Raw genomic sequence first — 20033 nt, forward strand, 5'->3', positions numbered from 1 at the left:
ATTCGGGTACCATTCAAAGGAGTGTTTCATCAACCAGGAGGAGCTACTTTTCCATATTCCATAGTCAATGGTTGCAATAAATCATCTAAAATAGTTACTCTTGGACCATATTTATTACAGAATACAGAAAAAAGATTAATAGTAGGATGTAGTCAAAACTAGTACTTTAAGATCTAAAATGCTATTGGTTTGTGGTTTCATTAGTAATTCTATACTCCATGCTTTTATCTCCCAAGTTGATGTGGCTTGGTCCCCCCCACCCCCCCAAAAAAAAAAAAAACCGATTTTCATGCACCATATGCTATGTGAGACTACGCCAAATCAGCTTTAGGAGATAAAAAATGTGATGTATGGCATTACTCATCTGGAAAATAATGTGGGTTATAATAATGTCATTTGTATTGTAGTGTGAAATAAGTGTTCAATTATTTGCTAGGGGTTTTAGTTTTGTTGGTTTTTTTTTTTTTAAATGACGTGGAACCTCTCTAAGGTAAGGCCCTTTGGACCCACCCTTAAGGAGTAAACCCCGAATACACAATCCCACTCGCAAGAATTGTATATTAGGTAATCCAAGGAAACTCCTAGTGCGAAATCGAACTTAGGATATCCGAGTCTATGGCACCCTTTGACCAATAGGTTGCACCCTGAGGGGTAGCTTTGTTGGTTGTTAGTTAACACTAAGGATTGTGGTTTTAAGGGTAGCTAGAGCTTTTGTAAACAAGGATTCTAAAATTAAATGGTTGTGGCTGTGAATTAGATTTTTTTTTTTTTCTTTTTTTAAGGAACTAAATGGAAAAGAGAGAAGCATAAGGTAAAGTCTTAGAGTTTAGGTCACGTTTGGTAGACAATAATAAGTTAAGAAATGGAATAATTGTAACCCCAAGAGGTTGGGTCAAGTGGTAAGGACCTTCCCTTTGTCTTGGTGGCATTTCCATTAGGTCTAAGGTTCTAATCCACTTTGGTGCAAATAATTTCTTGGGGTCAATCCGTTGACGAAGCCGGAATATTACCTGATCTGTGTGGAGGGGCACTGTGCATGGGTTCCAAGTTTATCTGACAAGGGTGAGTACACGAAGTAATTCTGCTTAGGAGGAGTTCATCGTCATAAAAAAAAAAAAAAAAAAATAGAATATTCATTCCTATCGTTTGGTTTTTCCATTATTCCTAGGAATAATTAGAATAATTATTCTTCACTTATTCCCCCCAAAAGGGCATGAATAGCTATTTATGGGGAATATAATAGCTTCAAAATTTCTTTTTTTTTTTTCCACTAAAAAATCCTTCTATTTTATCCCCCCCAAAAAAAAAGAAACAGTGGCCGGCCCACCCCTTGTGCTTTTGTTGGGGTATTTTTTGAAAATTTAATTAAAAAATTTGGTCATTTATGTGTTGTCAGCAAACAAATGAATAGGCACAGTTGAGTGTTCCCCCCTCCCTTCCCCATTTTCCTTCCCTCCCTCTCTTCCCCGATCTGTGTTTGTTTTTGGATTTCGCTTTCTTTTCCCTGTTGTTGTTCTTTGTTTGCTTGTTTATTTTTTCTTGTTAGGTGTTTGTTTGGACACACTTTGTGGGTGCCGCTCATGAGGGATTCACTCAAACTTCCCCCCAATTCTTTGAGTGCGCCGCCGATCTCCTCCGCGCCAGCTTTGCCGTTTACTGTCTTCTGCTAGGTCTTTTCACGCGTCCCCACCGCAATGTGCTTCCAACGCCATCTACGCATCGGTTTCCGGCAAGCACGCGATCGGTTTTTCTTCCGGCTGCTGTCATCCGCCTAGTGTGCTCCTATTTTAAAATTTTTAGTTGTATTGCTTTGATTTTCCCTGTATTTTTCTTGTTTTTCTTGCTACTTATAATAAAGCCATGTCCTCTCTCTTGATCTATTGGCTTGTTATTTTGGTCCAGGCTCCTGGGGTTGTGGATGTGAACGATATCCTGGCTTTCGGGTTTAGGAGGATGTGTGTCGGCATGGGGTCCTTTTGATCCCAGGGTCGAAGAATAAGAGCTACCTATGCATTAGTTTGTGTCTGCCTAGCGCAGATCTGTTATTCCAACTGAAGATTAGTTATAGGTTAATGGATGTTTGACGTCTTTGATGTGTAATCTTTTAGTTATGACTTTGATCTTTTAGCTTTGGTTAGGATTTTTCAGAACGTTATGTTCTGTGATTGTAAGAGTTTTAATGCTCTTGATTCCTCTATTAATGAGATAAGAATGATTTTCCTTCAATTAAAAAAAAAAAAAAAAGCAAACAAATGAATAGAAATGGTTATTCCTTTCTATTTTTAATGAATTATCTTTCTTGTGTAAAAGATTGACGTTTGACATATTCATATTGGGGGTGGGGTGTTACGTTCCTCTCCAATGTAGTTTGTGGTACCTTCTTTTATTTTTATTTTTATTTTTATGTAGTTTGTGGTACCTAACTATGTGAATTGAGACTCTAGGTTATATGACAAACAAGCATGTAAGCCTTGCCAAATCCAAGATTTTTTTTTTCTTTTTTGCTAATTTCCAAACTCTTAATGATATATATTTTGTATTTTTAAATTGTGCCAATTTTTTTTATCTGCTTCCCCCTCCCCCCAAATTTTATATATAAAAAAGTAGGTGACATCATCATTCTCTATCAAGGCATCCAAATTTAATGCAAACTATTGAGAATTCCAAAAATTGATGTTTATTCATAATTTTTTTTTTTTTTTTTTTTTTTTTTTTTTGAAGTGATGCTAAGGATAGACCTATTTGGAAATAATTCATTGTTCCTTAAGCCAATAATTAATTGCAGCTGCAAGACTATATTCTCAAGAATGCCACAGAATTGGAGCAGATACGACATCGTTTATCCACCGTCTTGGCAATAATATATCACGAAGACAATTGAACAGAGGGCGGCTTCAACTCATAGAATTTTGTTTCCTTTTAAGTAAACATTTCTATATTTATAATGGTTATTAATTATTGTATTGGAAATTCTTAGTTTGGGAAGAGCCTTAAAACTTAAGTTGTGTTTGTTAATGTGTTTTGGGGTATTTTTGTTTTTGGTTTTGAAAAATGTTTTGACTTGATATAAAGATTTTTGTGTTTTTTTTTGTTAATGCATGCTTTTGTTTTGAAACCAGAAAATAAAATAAAAGGCAAAAAGTGAAAATCTGATTTGGAGAGAGGATTGTATTGATAAATATATAAATAAATATATTACATTTAACCCCATATTGTGATAAGCCACAAGGAATCTCCCACCAATTTGCCTGTTATTGAAAGAATCTTTTTAAACTTTTTTTTTTTTTTTTTTTTTTTGGAAGAGCTTTTTAAACTATTATATAAGCTTGAATGTGTCTCAACTCACACGTCTCCCACTAAAGCCAAATAAGATTTTATTTGATTTTTTTCATTAAGAAATTATTTTATTTTCCTATTAGGGTGGGTTATGTTTAAAAGGTTTACTTTTCTTACTAGGAGTTGGTTTATTTTCACTACTAGGAGGAGTAGGTTTGTTTACTCTCTTATAAAAAAAGTATTCCTCTTATATAAATAGGTTGGTTTGTAATGTAAAACTCACTCATTTGAATTATTATCAAATCAAAAAAATTAGTCTTTCGCTATCGCTACGTCAGTCGCCATTAGTAGAGCGTTAGCGTTTGTAATAGTGTGTCTTTCAAACAACCGTGAATGAAACATTCGGTTTTTATTCAAATCCTATTTTAACTCTAATTAAAGAATTCCGATTTGATTAAACTTAACCATATCATATAGGTCTTCTATTATGATTGGTTAAGCTTAACCACATCTTATAGGTCTTCTCTTGACACAACACCTCGTGTATGCACTGCTGACGGGATTGCAGATGAATGTATTTTGTCACTGAATTTGACAATTCAAAACCCAACACAGCCAATTCCACAGTTGGTGCGAAGTTATTTCCAAAATTTAGGTGTTGTGAGAAGCCTCAATAAGAATATATATAGGGTTTTGCAAATTTACCCTATTCCTCAAAAGTGCGATCGATTGTATTTTTTTAGCCGAAAAATATCGCGTGATGATGAACTAGATACAATTAACTATTGGTCAAAGAAGAAAAGACGTACACGGGTCAAGGTTGATCGGTAATGCCACATTCTATGATCAAAAAGATAACGGAGGTGCTACTTGGAGAATGATTGTGTTGGAGGCATATAAGAACAAGGGCCATTCCATGAAGGCCACCGCCAGGATTGGATGTAAGTTCATATTTTATGTTTATGTGTTTTGTTATTTATTTATGTTTATGATTCGATACTAGAAGAATATATATATATATATATATATATATATATATATATATATATATATATATATATATATTTCATTATAAATAGTTGAATTGGTGTATAACAGAAGTTTGCAAACTCTCAACCAAGAAGGGGGATTCGCATACGTTTAATCTCTCAGCTTAAGTTTTTACTATTACTCTTGGTGAGAGATTAAACCACAGCAAATTCCCCTTCTTGGTTGAGAGTTTGCAAACTTCTATTATATTGTGCATTCCCTTTTCTCAGCTATCGAGTAATCCCCACAAAATTATGAGAAGTGGAAGAAAGAGTTATGAACGTAGCCGCCAGCACCAAACCAGAGAAAGTAGCAGACAATCGGGCATTTAGCAAGTCAAAAAGAGAGAGGAGATGGCATTGGCCGCCTAGCACCATCAGAGCTGCCTCTTCATCTCATGTCATGAAATGAGAAATCTCCCGACCGGCCTAGGTGAAGAATACGGCCCTGAGCCTGAGAAGTCAGGCCCAAGTCACAAGCGCCAAAAATTAAGAGTCTTATGAGCAAAGTCTCTTGTTTGTTAGAAATGGGTATTGAACCTAACTCAACCAAAAAGTTAGTTCAAGAGTTGATGTTTCTCCTCAACTTATAAATGGACAATCTCTTTAATACCTAGGCAATGTGGCCAACACGCCCCCTCACATGTGGCGGGAGAACATCCAAGCCAACACGTGCGACAATTGGTGACGGTGGGCCACAGTCAATTAATTGGGTTAAGCTCTGATACCATGTTAGAAATGAGTCTTGGGCCTAACTCAACCCAAAAGCTAGCTCAAGAGTTGAGGTTCCCCTCACCTTATAAATTGACAATCTCCTTAATACTCAAGCAATGTGGGACTTCCAACATTGTTGACGTATGACCCGTTACAAAAATTAAGTTCTTACTGTTTGGTTTCATATTCATAGGAGTTGATAAAACTGCATCACATTGCTTTTATTTTTTATTTTTTTATTCAATACTAGAAAAAGGATAAATGAAGAAAACGTATCATTTCCTTTTTATTTAAAAGTGAAATGGCAATATTATCTCTTTTAAAGTAAGGGACTGGCCGACAATATTTGTTAATATATATTTGTGATTACAATCAAATCCAAATCATAATTTCATATCAAATCCTTGTAATTGATAATCAAATCTTTGTAATTTGATTACCTTATTTTTATTTGTATTGTATTCACAAATATATATGGAAATATATTCTATCAATATTACCCTGTAGAATAAGGGACCCGTAAAGAATAAGGGACGCTATCCAATGCACAATTAATAGCTGACAAAGACAATGCATTCCGACTTGGGAGAGACGACACAGAACAGGGATTGCAAATAATTTTGATTGGAACCTCACCTTATGCAATAAAAGAAGTGATAGTGAGCCAAACAAATTAATTAAATTTTTTTCTTTTAAAATGACGTAACAAGAGTTTTTAAATTAAAAAAAAAAATGTAATTCTCTCTTTCTTGTTTGTCATTCACAGTCTGCTACATCAGTTTAAAAAAATTTTAGGTTGATTTGTTTGGCTCTCTAATACTTATCGTACAACAATAGGTGATTTGTTGTTCTACTTGTTTGTTTGATTATTATTATTATTATTATTTTGTTCCATTTTTAGTCTAAAATGTTTGATAAGTATGTTACAAATTAATTAAATTGGTAAGTCATATTTTTTTCTAAATCATTTCAACAATTATGAACAGTTTGTAAAAAAAAAAATTAAATATAAATCCTATGCTCAAAACCCAAACCAACAAAATCACGTACAATATATGAAAGAGTAGGATGATATAAGATAATATGAGTCTTGGAAGAGATTATGATATTATATTTTAGAATATTACTTATCCTTCTAATTAATATTAAAGTTCTAGTTTATAGATTTTAACCCCAATTAAATATATTAACTATTTGTTTTTGTGATTAATATGACATTTAATCATACTATTTTAACCCAATTATGCAATTAATATGCATGCATGCATGCATGCGGTGCTTAACTAAGAACGAGAATCATGTTCTTCATCGCGACATCGCTGAGATCAGACGGCTAATGATTTGCCAGGTGTCAACAACCCAACAAGCCCACCTGTAAATGCCACTTGTACGACTTTTTCTTTGTTTTTTTTTTGTTTTTGTTTTTCCAGTACGACGATGTTGTGTTACCGTTAAAAGGATGGGGATATATGCCAAGCTTGCAAAGACTGGAAAGCGGGCAAAGTAAGCTTAATCTATGATGAACCTCAGAACCTTTGCCACTGTGGCCACTTCGCATTGATGATGCAGAAAAAAGAAACAAAAACAGAAACAAGAAACAGAAGGAGCTTAATTCGGTCCAGAAAAAAAAGGCTCCCTCTCTCTCTCTGTCTCTCTCTGTGTACAAAAAAGTCTACTTTTTAAACCAAGCAATCACGGGAGGTCCCTGAAATCTGTGCCTTTGAATTCATCTTTCTGCTGCCAAAGGACCTAATCCTTTTGATGATCCCCCTATTAGAGCCAACCGTGAAAATCTGCTTCCTCTGGAAAATCTTCATTTTCATGAATTTCTTCTTCCTTCCATTACAATCCTTGACACCATGAAACCCCATTATCTTTCTCTCTATGTTTTTCGTTCCCATATATATATTTTCACGAGGTTTTCACCCATTCATGACCGTTTTGGTACAAATGGTTGGGATAAAAATCTCTAAGTCTTTTTGGTTCTCTCTGTAGTTTATTTCTGAAAAACTCGGTGGGTAGTCTTCGATCTCTCATAGTTTTTTAATAATAATTCATGAAAACCCATATTTCTTTTTCATTTCTCTTCGAAACCCATGTTTCTGAATCAGTTCATGCATTTCCTCAAATCAATTCACACATTCAGAAGGAAAATTCCTTTGGATTGTTTGCTTTGATACAAAATTCTCTGTAATTTCACATAGCCATTTCATATTAAGAGTTTTTTGGAGGAGCTCGCCAACAGCTTCAATGGCAACCTCGTGTTTCCACATGCTTCGCCTTCGAAGGTCGAAGAGCAAACACTTTTCAATACCTTCCTCGTCCAAGACCCAGTTGAATTCTGACATGGAAAACATGGAAAGAAGGAGATTTGATAGCTTGGACTCATGGTCTATGATTTTGGATTCAGAGAATGTGGAGACTTGGGAGGTATCAAAGGAGGATCAGGAAGAATGGACCGCCGATCTCTCACAGCTCTTTATCGGTAACAAATTCGCTTCAGGAGCACATAGTAGAATTTACCGTGGAATTTACAAGCAGAGAGCTGTGGCTGTAAAAATGGTTAGGATTCCGAACCAGAAGGACGAGACTAGAACCTTATTGGAGCAGCAATTTAAGTCTGAAGTTGCCTTGCTTTCACGTCTCTTTCATTCAAATATAGTGCAGGTAACCTTTCATGCTAAAGTTGGAAAAAAAACAAAAAAACAAAATTTCAATTTAGTACTATTATCATTATTCTTATCGGTATTATAGTTTGGTGTATATAAAATTATTCTCACTGATTTTTTTTGTTCTAATGAAATTGCTTATGGAATTCTGTTACTTGCTCAATTAAAACCTCAAATTTTCAGGGTATCCTACTAAGTTCATCAAAGCCTTTGTCAGCTAGAATTCCTGATTTCACTTAATCTTGGGCCATAGTTAATGAAAAAAAGACCTTTCCCTCTGCCTTTTCTCAGTACTTCAATCCACATCCCCTTTTATCTTCCTTTCAAATTGCTGATTCATCTTCTTTACAGTTTATTGCAGCTTGTAAAAAGCCTCCTGTTTATTGTATTATCACCGAGTACATGTCACAAGGAACACTGAGGATGTACCTTAACAAGAAAGAACCATACTCTCTTTCAACAGAAACAATACTGAGGTTAGCTCTTGACATATCCCGCGGAATGGAGTATCTTCATTCACAAGGGGTGATCCATAGAGATCTCAAATCAAATAACTTGCTTCTTAATGATGAAATGAGGGTTAAGGTGGCAGATTTTGGTACGTCATGTCTTGAGACACAGTGCCAGGAAACTAAGGGAAACAAGGGTACTTACCGTTGGATGGCACCTGAGATGATCAAGGAGAAACCTTGTACTCGGAAGGTTGACGTGTACAGTTTCGGGATTGTGCTATGGGAGCTCACAACAGCTTTGCTTCCCTTTCAAGGGATGACTCCTGTGCAGGCTGCATTTGCTGTGGCTGAGAAGGTCAGCTAGCTATATCCGAAATGCTAAATCCTTCCTTCTAAGTTTTCTATGCAGTATTTAAACTACTTGCTTGCTTTCTTGCAATGTCATACTTCTCTGCCTTTGAATTTCTGATGTCTATCTTTAAGGACTCCTATTGGCATATCTCTGGCTAAAGTCCAACTAGTTCATTATATACTTTTGGTTGAATTGATCAAAATAGTAAAACTAGCTAGACTGTAGAGCATTAATCACCTGGTGGATTTCCCATTTAAATGCTTTCATCAAGTTTGCCAAATTAATGAGTGGCTACTATTTGGTATTTAATTAAACAAGGCAAAAAAACCTTAGTAACCATTACTCTAAGTTATTTAAGTTACTTAGCACTGGCACATGTAATCTGCTGTCTGCAAAGGGGATCTGCTGGCTGTTATAGGCCTATATACTAACTGAAGGCAGAGGAAAAATCCATGCGGCATATCTAGTTTTCATAGTTAGTCATGTTATGTCTATGTCTACTGTAGTTTGAAAGCCTGAACACTATGGCTATTAAAGCCATACCATTTTAACCCAAAGATGGAGAAAGACGAGTTTTTCATGGCATAAGTTGTTTGATGTGCTCTGCTCCAAGTCTCTTGAGTGGCCCTTTAGTAGCCTGCTACATATAGGGCTCTTCTGGCCTAAAATTTTACCAAAAGGAAGACATGGGCATGATCTTCCTTCTATATTTATTAAGAAAATGGAAAGGCATGCAGTTACATGTGCCATACAGATGCTAATTTTCTTTATAATGTTTCCATTGAATGGCAGAATGAGCGCCCTCCATTACCAGCTAGTTGTCAGCCTGCACTTGCACACCTCATAAAGCGCTGCTGGGCAGCGAACCCCTCGAAGCGGCCGGATTTCAGTGACATTGTTTCTGCTTTGGAGAAGTATGATGAGTGTGTCAAGGACGGCCTTCCTCTTACACACCACTCGAGGCTGGTCAGCCGGAATGCCATTCTCGAACGCTTGAAAGGCTGCGTATCCACGAGCAGCTCGTCCATACCTGTACATGCCTGACTCCATTAGAAGGTATTATTATTGCCTCCCTATTTAGGTAATCATGTCAGTAGATTAAACAGTAGCTAAATTTCTTTTCAACTAGCTATTGTGACTGTATTTGAAGATTATAAGGTTGGTGTTCCACTGTAGGCATATCAGTCTACTCCACAAGGAGTGATTGTTGGGCCCCCATTTGGTAGTTCCCCTACTTTCAATAAGTTGATTATATGTGCTTGCTTTTCTGTACAATTACAAAGAAAGAGTAAATATGCTCATATACCCAAAAAATTGGAAGAAAAAAAAAAAAAAAAAAAAAAGAAGAAGAGTAAATATGCTGCATTGGTATATTATCATATGTACCATCTTTCATCACCCAAGTAGTAGCTACCAAGTGGGGGTGGGGGTGGGTCTAATTCGTGTTGGTATGCCCTAATCTTATTAGAATGCAGAAGAGTATTTTGGTTTCCTTACTTTAGTTATTGCAATGTACAAATATGATGTACAAGTATGTTCTTTTATTAAAGCATACTCTATTTTGTTTCTAAAGTTGAGGTTTAAGGCCATGTTGATTTGAATTGAGATGTCGAGTGAGCTTATATGAAATCCACTTGCCCAAATAAATTTTGGACCGGGTTGGTGGGTTCCATATGGCCTCTCTCTCTCTCTCACATGTGCTGGAGATACCAATCTTGTGAATTGTTTCTTGAACTTCTCCAAGGCAAGAAGAACTTCTCCAAGGCAAGAAGATACTCTAAAGTCTGAGAATTAGGATCCCTTACAATTGGGGTGCTCAAATTATACTACAATTCGTGCACACCAATTGTACGAGATTCCAATCCGAAGTCGTCCTCCTATCGGTGAAAAAATCTGGCAGGCCCATGCTAACATTAAATCTGTGTCCAAAAGCTAATATGTTGAATGGAGGCCCAACAATAGGCCCAGCCCACTAGCATTCATCTCAACCTCAATCCTTGCCAAAGTTGAGCTTGAATCATGCACCATTTGGAAGAACTACTTGCAACATGACAATGATGGATCCACTTGACAATTTCCAAGCAATTGGCCCCGAGTTGCATAATTTTGCCTGCGGATCGAACCACCACAGCCCACAATGTGTCTATCCCATCTCCGGATCAAACGGAGTCGAACTTATTTTCGTAGCATTGCATGAACATAGACACCTTGCCAAATCAAGGCGCGTATTTTTGCCCGACGGGGTTGATAGAATCACCGCAGTTATACCTTTCGATACACTATGGGGAAAACTTTACATTTTTACTAAAGTTAAAACATTTTGCTTTAGGTTAATTTGTCCATGAAATAAAACTGTTCTTGTCTTTTTTAGGTCCATCTACACTAGACCGAGTCAAACACGTCAGGTTGATTTTGAGAAAAAAAAAAAGCTCTAAATGCCTCTCACACTTTAACGTGAGCTTTAAGGTTGCAATAAGTGGCAACAAAAGCTCTAGTGACCTTCTTGTTATTGTGGATGAGCTTTGTCTTTGCTTAGATTCGTTTGACAATTCTTGATCAGATGATTTGAAAACCAATCACCGACGCGTTCCACCGTTTGTTTTTTTGTCTTCTGTTTTTTCTTTTCAAGCAAACATTCCTTAAAACATTTTATTTTAGAAACAAGTTTTCACTTTTATGTCATATCAAAACACTAATTTCAAGAACGGAGTTAGGGTAGCTGCCACCGCCAGCACAAGGAAAAAAAAAAAAAAAAAAAAAAGATAAGGGAAATTGGCCCCTACCCGCTAAATTTTTTAGCCTGTGGCCCCTACTCGTACTAAAGTCTGGCTCAATCTCTGACTAATTCAAACTAAAAACAAAATCATTTTTCAAAACACAGTAACAAATCAAGTATTTCTTTTTTGTTTTTTGTCTAAATTGAGTTGGAATAAATTCACTCAATTCAATCTATTAAACTGATATCTATTCTCAAAACATGTAATTTTTCACATGCTTTTTTAATAAAATAATTAGAGCATCATGCAAGAATCACGTGTTTTAAGAACAAATATCAATTTAGCGGACTAAATTAAAAGAATTTCTTTCAATCCGGCCAATTTAGAGAAAAATTTTGTGGTGTGCAAAAAGTCCTAATACTTTAGATTATTGAAAGATAGTGATTAGCATAATCTCTTGAAAAAGCTTAATCAATTAGTTAATCAAAGGCGCAATAATACTTATTGATATTAGTTTGGCGAATACGCGTAGAATCACACAAAAGTTTGATCGTGCAGTCATGTAAGCATTGACTTGTTAAGCTAGCAAACAACAGCTAAAGAAGCAGAGCAAATTTATTTGTAAACTCTACTTGAGATTTTCAAATTTATACTTTTGCCCATCTTGCTCCCCTACAACTTGGATGCCAATAGTAGCCATTTATGCCCTCCACATGTCCATTTATCGGATAGCGGAAAAGGTTGATCTAATAATTACTACACGTTACCGTGTTAGTATGGTAAGATAAATGGATGGTATATAACATTTTTCTTTCAAGTATATCCTCGTCAGGGCTAATCCGTCAATTTTTTTTTTTTTTTTTTAAGCTTTTTTTTACCTGTTTCTTGGTTATTGATGTGGGCATTTTAATTGATACGGCGGGTGTCAATACTTGACATCAATATGACATGATTAAAATAACATTGTGCGAGTTGGACACATGCCATAGTATTACGGAACGTTATACATACATCATTACAAACTCTAACCGAAGTAGTATGGAGGGAGCGATTCGATAATGAAAGATACCTAAAGAACCTCTAAAATATTTTTAATCCTTAGAGATGATTATATATATATATAATTGGAGACAGTGGTGGGTATCAAGGATCTATATATGAGGGCCTCCAAGTGACACGTGTACGGTGGTGCTCAAATAGATGCTTGCGTGCCTGGTATGGTGAGATTATGGTAGGGGAATATGTGCTAGGGCTACCGAGACATGAGAATGAGACGATTGTTCCCACTTTCTGTATTTATTGGCCTAACTCAAAGCAGGCAGAGATCCACATTTCAAAGATGCCCTTGCCAATTCAATTGAGATAACAATATTTAAGTAATAGAACAAAGAGATAAAGACATGGGTGCAAAATTTCCTCAACAAATATATATTCTGTTCCATTTTTGACTAAATTACCCATGCACCCTTCACCTGTAATGAACTCAAATAATTTATTTTCCATCGAATCTATTAAATATAGGGCTCACAATTTTTTATACCAACACAAAATTAGTGAGATATGGTTTAGAGGTTTAACCCGTTTAATTAAATTGATCAGATTATAATTAACCTATATAATTTTATACTCGTGTCTCAATACAGCCCTAACCCGAAACACAATGTAAAGGCTGACAATTTTTGACACAACCCGCGAATTTAGTAGAAAAATAACAAGTTTGGATTTAGAGGCTTGATCCATTTAATATATGATTAACCTATATAATTTTACGCTCATGTCTCAATACGACCCTAACCCGAAACGCAATGTAAAGACTGATAATTTTTTATACAACCCGCGAATCTAGTACAAAAATAACAAGTTCGAATTTAGAGGTTTGAGTACGTTTAATATAATAAATCGGGTTAGATTTGATCCATATAGTCTTATATGGATTTTGTCACTCCTAATTAAACCGACATGTATTTGACATATGAATTTTATTTAAAAGTATATGTTAGAAGTTCCAAAGACACATCAGAATAATAACAAGCAAAATTTTCCACCACTCTGAAAAGAAAAAGAAACAGAAAAAGAAAACAAAAACAAACAGAAGAAACAAAAACCTTTGTCAGGTAGGAAGAGACCCTTTCTTAAAAGTTTGTGTTCTGAACGGTGCAGGCCTCGTAAGACAGCACAATGGGCATATGCTTACAAATGGTTCAGTAGAAAGTATGGACTGTTTGGTAATGCTGTAAGAATAGAGTTAGGGCAATAGCTTATGCAAGATTAAAACAATTATTCTTCCAATAAGAATCACTTTGACAAAGTTTTCTCCATTTTGGTCGGAGAAAATTTTTTAAATTCAGTCTATTAAATTGACGTATAGAATGTATGTGATTATTGTGAATTCTGTTTACTCTAAAAAATAAATGAGTTTTGCGATCTCTGTTAAATTGTTTGAATATATTTGAAATTCGAAGAGTCTAGTAAGAAGATCGTGATCCCAATTGTGCAATATAAAACTTAAAAGCATAGATATTTTAAGGAGATTATGCTTCATAAAGCAAAACCTGAGTAACCAATGCACTAAAAACCTAACATGAGCAACAAGATAGGGTGTTCAATAACCATTGAGCCATTGGGTGGGGTTATGGGGTACAACACATACACCCAATTACTCTATAAAGCTTGTTTGGGTCCATTTGGTTATTAAAATAGTTTTGTCTTTAAAATGGGGTTGAATTGATTTCACACACTTATGGGAAAATAAATAAAAATAAATAAATGGCCTTGGGGAACAACGAAAAGGGAGTTTGGACTCGAGCATTAGTGGGACTTTTCAGCTCCCTTTGCTTTAATCGAAGCCTTGCTTTTGCCGACCTCGTCAATTGCAACACCAACCTATCCCATCACATACTTTTTTGTCTACTCTACCATACAAAATACCAATACAACAATTATGATTGATGTATTTTTCATATGATTTGCAAATTTGATACATATTTAATATAAAATTGACCAATTATAGTGAAGGAATCTGAACTATTTGATTAATTGATAGGATTTTTTTTTTTTTTCCTGAGCAAAATACCAATGGTGACATCTACCCGTTGAGAGTTGTACAAAAAATGCATAGACTGTGAGAACCGCGCTCTCTCATGTCTGACTGAGCCATAAATTGACTCAGCCAAACATATGTGAAAATTTTTTATTGCAGAGATTCAAGTCCATACTTTAGTACATACCTTGACTATTTAGAAATTTTCAAGTGCCATCGAACCAGTACCCTTAATCGAATTAGTATTGAATTATATAGTTTTATATTGATATTTTAGTACGATCCAAATTCGACACACAACATTTAAAACCGATAATTATTTACATGACTTGTAAATTCAATATAAATTCAATGTAAAATTAACAAATTAACGAATAATTAGATTAATTTATTTAATCTTATATCCTGCTGCTTCGACTTCCGTTTCAAGTGAAATGAAAGTTGAATCCATTTTTTTGGTATGAATAAACCACGTAACACATGCTTAAATGAGTAGCTCTATATAATACACATGTTTACTTTCTAATTTTCAATAAAGATGATACGAAAAAGTCGTGGAGATTTTCTGTAAAAAAAAAATAATAATAAAGAGTAAATTTAGATAAATAGTTTGGTTAATTTTTCACTGACCATCTTCATTGTTTATTCTTTTTAAGAAAATAAGTAATTTTTTTCACTGAAATTAAGACAAACTAAAGACAGTGACGGGTCGGGGCATGATATGAATGAATGGGTCAGAGCGAACATTAATGGAAATTTATGCATGTCTGGGATTTTCCAGCGTTTATGACAAAAATTGAGGGACCATTTTGCCGAGACAGACTTTTTCAAGGACGATAAAGCCAAGCCAAAGTACAAAACGACAGGGTTTCATCTCTAAAACAACGAAACGCGCCGATTCTTCCAACCTTTGCACCAAACGATACTTCACCTGGCAACATGTTGTCATGTTCCATTTCCAAATAAATAAAATTTTTTTTTAAAAAAAAAAGCCCATGAAAAGCAAATTATATCAAAAGAACCCCCACCCCCCAAAAAAAAACTCATTTTCCACCTTTATTGGAAAAATGTAATTGCAAGTTCCATTTAATATTATGTTTCTCTTCTACCCCCCCTTCCCTTCAAATTGTTCATGTATGGAATCATAATTAACCAAAAAATGAACTACTTAGGAGCAAAAGTGCTTGATCAATGCCAAAAACCCAACAATTAATGTCTGATTACACAAGAAGGTGATCTTCCAACCAAAAGCTTTCCATATTTGATGGAATTAGTCCAAATAGTTATACAAAAAGCCATTTACAGATAAAAGCTTCCTCCTAAACTTATTCAATATTCACAGAAAAAGATAGAAAACCACAATAATTATAGGAACATCAATTTGGATGTCTTTGTTCGAACAAAACCAGCTCTTGATCGATGATCCAAAATTACACTACCCATTTTTACATTGTAAAAGGGTGGTAATATACAAAAGAGAAAAATTAAAAAAAAAAAACAAAAATTAAGAGGGAGATGATATATAGAAAAACAAAAAACCCACCTTTTTTTTTTTTTTTTTCTTCTCTCTGGTTTTCCTTCACTTTCCCCCACCAATTCATTGGCTCCAAACACCCCAAATCCTCTCCCCAATGAAACTCACAAGCTTTCTCACCGACCCTCTATCCAAGCCTTCCTCCCCATCACCACCACCACCCTCATGCCCACTGTTGCTACTCTCTCCACCCAACTCGCCCGACTCGTCCTTCCCGGAACTCGCCTCCGACCGCTTCAACTCACCCGACTCGCTGTTGCACCCTCTCTTCCTCCTCTCCTTCCTACCCTTCCCCTTCTTACTCTGCGCCATGAGCTCCGCCTCGAACGCATCAATGATTTCGTGTATCGCTTGGCGATTCGGCGACGAGTCCCACCTGACCCAGTAGCTCTTGTAGCACCGGAAACAGTTGCAGTTGAACTGAGGAGGGTGATCGGCGCCGGTTCCTCTCTGGGCGGCGGTGCTCCTCTGGCGGCCGTTAAAGTTGATGGAACTGTTGGAGCAGAAGAGGAGGTAGGCCAGCACTTCTCGGTCCTCGGGCGAGAGAACCGCCGTGAGGGTTAGGATCGTTGCTGGAAGGAAGGACAGGTCGTCGGAGGTGATCGGCGGTGACGGGTGGACGGTCCCTCTGCGGTACAATTTCTTCATAGTAAAGGTTTTCAAGACAGAGATGCCTGTGAGAGAGAGAGAGAGAGAGAGAGACTAGGTTTGGACTTTGAAAGGTTGATGAGGTTATAATTTTTTCTCCGAGAGCAAGAGAGAGAAGAGCATCGCAGTTGGTGACGTATAATAGCTGCTGATTAATGGGGGGGAGAATCACGTGCGACGCGGGACACAGTCGCATAGATACGGATCAGATTATTTTTAATCGAATAATTTTAAAAAATTTATCATTCCAAGGTATTATTATACTTTGTGACAATCGATCAAAGAAAGGATTTAATAACCCTTTATTTTTACCGATATGATTAATGTTTAGTGCATTATAACTATATATCATTAAGTTATAGTCAGATTTAAATTATTTAATTAAAAAAATAACTATTAAAATAATCATGATATGATCTATTGGACATGATTTTTATGTTGGACGACTGAGATTAGTGCACTGATGAGATGAGACTTATCAAACTTTACAATAAAGCGTGCAAAGAAATAAAACATAATAAATCTGTGCAAAATTAATTATCAGATTTTTCCTTCCTTGTTTTTTTCTTAACATGGCCATTAACAGTGTTTCAAGAGGTAGTTCAATTGACTGAAGACCATGCTTCATAAAGCGAAGCTGGCTAGTTTGAATTCCACATCCTCCTCTTGTGTGGACATGTAAAAAAAAAAATTACAGATTACCCTCCAAAGTTGACAATGTTTTTCAATTCGAACACCAAAGTTTCAATTTTTGTAATCCACTCCCCCCCAAAGTTTCAAATTTTTACAATTTGACCAATTGTATCCAAAACTTTTCATATTGCCCATAAATTTTATTTTATTTTTTATTTTTTTAAATTCGGGGCGGCCATAACCACCCCTTTGGCCATTGGGCCATTTTTGCACCCTAAATTTTTTTTTTTCGTAAAAAATAAAAATTAGGGGCAATATAGAAATTTTGAGATAATATTGGTCAAATTGAAAAAAAAAAAAAAAAAAAAAAAAATTGGAACTTTGTGAAGGTGGATTGCAAAAATTGAAACTTTGATGTTTGAATTGAAAAACACTGTCAACTTTAAGGGAGTAAACCGTAATTTTTTCAAAAATAAAAAACTTTTTAAAAAAAGGTGGGGACCTAATTAACCTATATATATAGACAAATTTATAAAGCCTACCTACCATGAAACTTTAACATTAATTAATAGGGTTATATAGGTTTACTATTTTTCACCTCTAGCACGGATTCAATTCATTCTCTTATATATTTTTTTGTTCATCTCTTTACAAGAAATATGAAAAACTATTATTGAATTTGTAAGATCTACGTGTGAATTTTAATTATTCAATGATAAATTCTATTTTTTTAAAAAAAAATGAACAAAAAATATATTAGAGAATGAGACCCAACACATTTTCACAATTTAATAATTCAATAACATTTGGGCATATTATTTTAGATTGTATGTTAAACCCATTTTAACAAATTAAAATTCATAATCAATGTAAGCCCAATTAATAAATATTATGATATATGCTTTATAATCATTAAGTTCTTTTACATTTTATAATTATATTTACTGTTAATATTTTTATTTTTAAATTTAATTAATTATACATATATCATTGAGTTATATATAAGCCAATTTAAAATATAGAATTATGGATGATATGACGAATTGGATATGATTTTTGCGTTGGACGACTGAGATTAACGCAGTGATCATGAGATGGGACCTACGTACAATGGTGAGGTTTACCCTATGTTGAGTGTCAGCGTTAGCACTTATTTCACTGCCCCTTTTCATACGTTGGGGTTGGTGGGAGAGGGTAGGGAGAGGGGATTGGTCGGGACTCCGGCTTACTCAATCGAGTCAACTGCTCTGGCTTGTGTTAGGTGCCATCGACCACCGGCCACCTTGCCACCGGCCACCTGGACTCTTTGTTTTGACCTTGTTCTTTTTAACCCTTCAGACCATCCACATTGTCCCTTTCGTGTGTCTAATTTTAATTGTGTTAAAATATAAGTATATGTTAATTATAATCAAATTTATTTAATCAAATTGATTGGATCCTTTATCTTTACCTCGTCTATTTTGTGTTGGCTTCGCAAGTAATGTAAAAAATTATCAAACATAATCTCTTGTATTTTAGATTGTATGTAAAATGACTGTTTAAAAAAAATGTGTCTATTTGATTGTCTGAACCAAATGTATTTGAGTTTACATTACTTCTTTCCAAAATGTGGAGAAGCATTATGAATTAATGCATAAATATTCAAAGGCAGGGTCCTTCGGATCCACCCGTATAAAGTAAACCCTAATTTCGTACACCGCATCCTTAAAAAATTTTATACACGAAGCTAGTTAAATTCTAGCTTTTTATTTCAAATTGAGTTTGAGAAAATTCTTTCAACCCAGTTTATTAAACTGATATCGCACTTAAAATATGTGATTTTTACATACATTTTTAATAAAAACATGTCATTCATTTGCATTTAAATAAATTAATAATAATAATAATAATAATAATAATAATAATAATAAAAACTTGTGAGAATTTATCACATGTTTTAAGAATAAATGTGAATTTAATAAACTAAATTTGAGAAAATTTGGATGAGAGGAAAACTCCTTTTTATGTTGCCCTCTCCAGATTGGGAAAAAACAAAAATTGGCTTATGGGCATAAATTGGCTTTTGTTTTTAGAGTTCAATATATAACTAAATTAAATCCAAATACTCATATTAATTAAATTCACAAGCTTTGGCTATTTGATCTTTGGTTGAATGAACCAAGGATAAAAGAGAGAGTTGGAATTTGTCAAATCAAGGGAGTTGGCAAAGCAAATTAGACGAAGTTTTCTTTTGGATCGAGTGTATAGTGTATACTGACATTTGTCCTTAACTGAAATATGTGATTTTTACATGCATTTTTAATAGAATATGTGATTATCATGTGTATTTTTTAAAATATATATAAGAATTACATGTTCTAAAAGCATATATCAATTTAATAATCATGGTCATTTTTTTTTTCTCCGAATCCAATTGTATAAAAACTTTGTCCAAGCAAATAAAGACTTTAAAATTGCAGTCAAGTTTGAAATTAAGCTAATAAAGTTTGAAATTGCTCTCTCTCTCTCTCTCTTAAGATCATGAAAAGTTGATAATGGTTGACAACACGAGGGGCTTGGGACATTAGAGATTAAAGTAATCAGAGGGTTTAGGAAAAAAATTATATATATATACTAAGTGCAGATTGAGTAACACTCTTTTACATTGTAAAATACAATAAAATAAAAAACAATTGGAGCGTGCTAATTTATACTCTTCATTTATAATATCAAATGCTGCTTAATTTTTTGGATAAAGTCAAATCTCCTCAATTTGCCATTAATTTGGACTAGAAGCCCTTTGGTCTACATTACTTGTCCAAATGGTATGTGTAATGTGTACCCTACTTTGTATATATATATATAAAATCTTTTGACTTTTGTGTTTGTCCTATGAAAATGACAAGGGGGATTGGCTACCTCATATAGACACACAAAAAGAGTAAGGAAAATCATTTAGTTATTTTAGAGCTTGTGATTGGAGTATGTATT

The 20033-nt window shown here is 34.8% G+C and overlaps 2 protein-coding genes across 2 annotated transcripts; one reads left to right on the plus strand and one right to left on the minus strand.

The window, feature by feature from the left end:
• Positions 1-6603: 6603 nt before the first annotated feature.
• LOC132172030 (serine/threonine/tyrosine-protein kinase HT1) lies at positions 6604-9809 on the plus strand. Its single transcript, XM_059583454.1, has 3 exons — positions 6604-7685; positions 8039-8494; positions 9284-9809. Exons 1-3 carry the CDS (start codon positions 7269-7271, stop codon positions 9533-9535), a joined length of 1125 nt encoding a protein of 374 aa, XP_059439437.1. The 5' UTR covers positions 6604-7268; the 3' UTR covers positions 9536-9809.
• A 5672-nt stretch (positions 9810-15481) lies between these two features.
• Positions 15482-16535, minus strand: LOC132171672 (uncharacterized). Its single transcript, XM_059583048.1, has one exon. It carries the CDS (start codon positions 16428-16430, stop codon positions 15846-15848), a length of 585 nt encoding a protein of 194 aa, XP_059439031.1. The 5' UTR covers positions 16431-16535; the 3' UTR covers positions 15482-15845.
• Positions 16536-20033: the final 3498 nt, after the last annotated feature.

Source organism: Corylus avellana, chromosome ca2, assembly GCF_901000735.1.
Source record: "Corylus avellana chromosome ca2, CavTom2PMs-1.0".
Taxonomy (NCBI): Eukaryota; Viridiplantae; Streptophyta; class Magnoliopsida; order Fagales; family Betulaceae; genus Corylus; species Corylus avellana.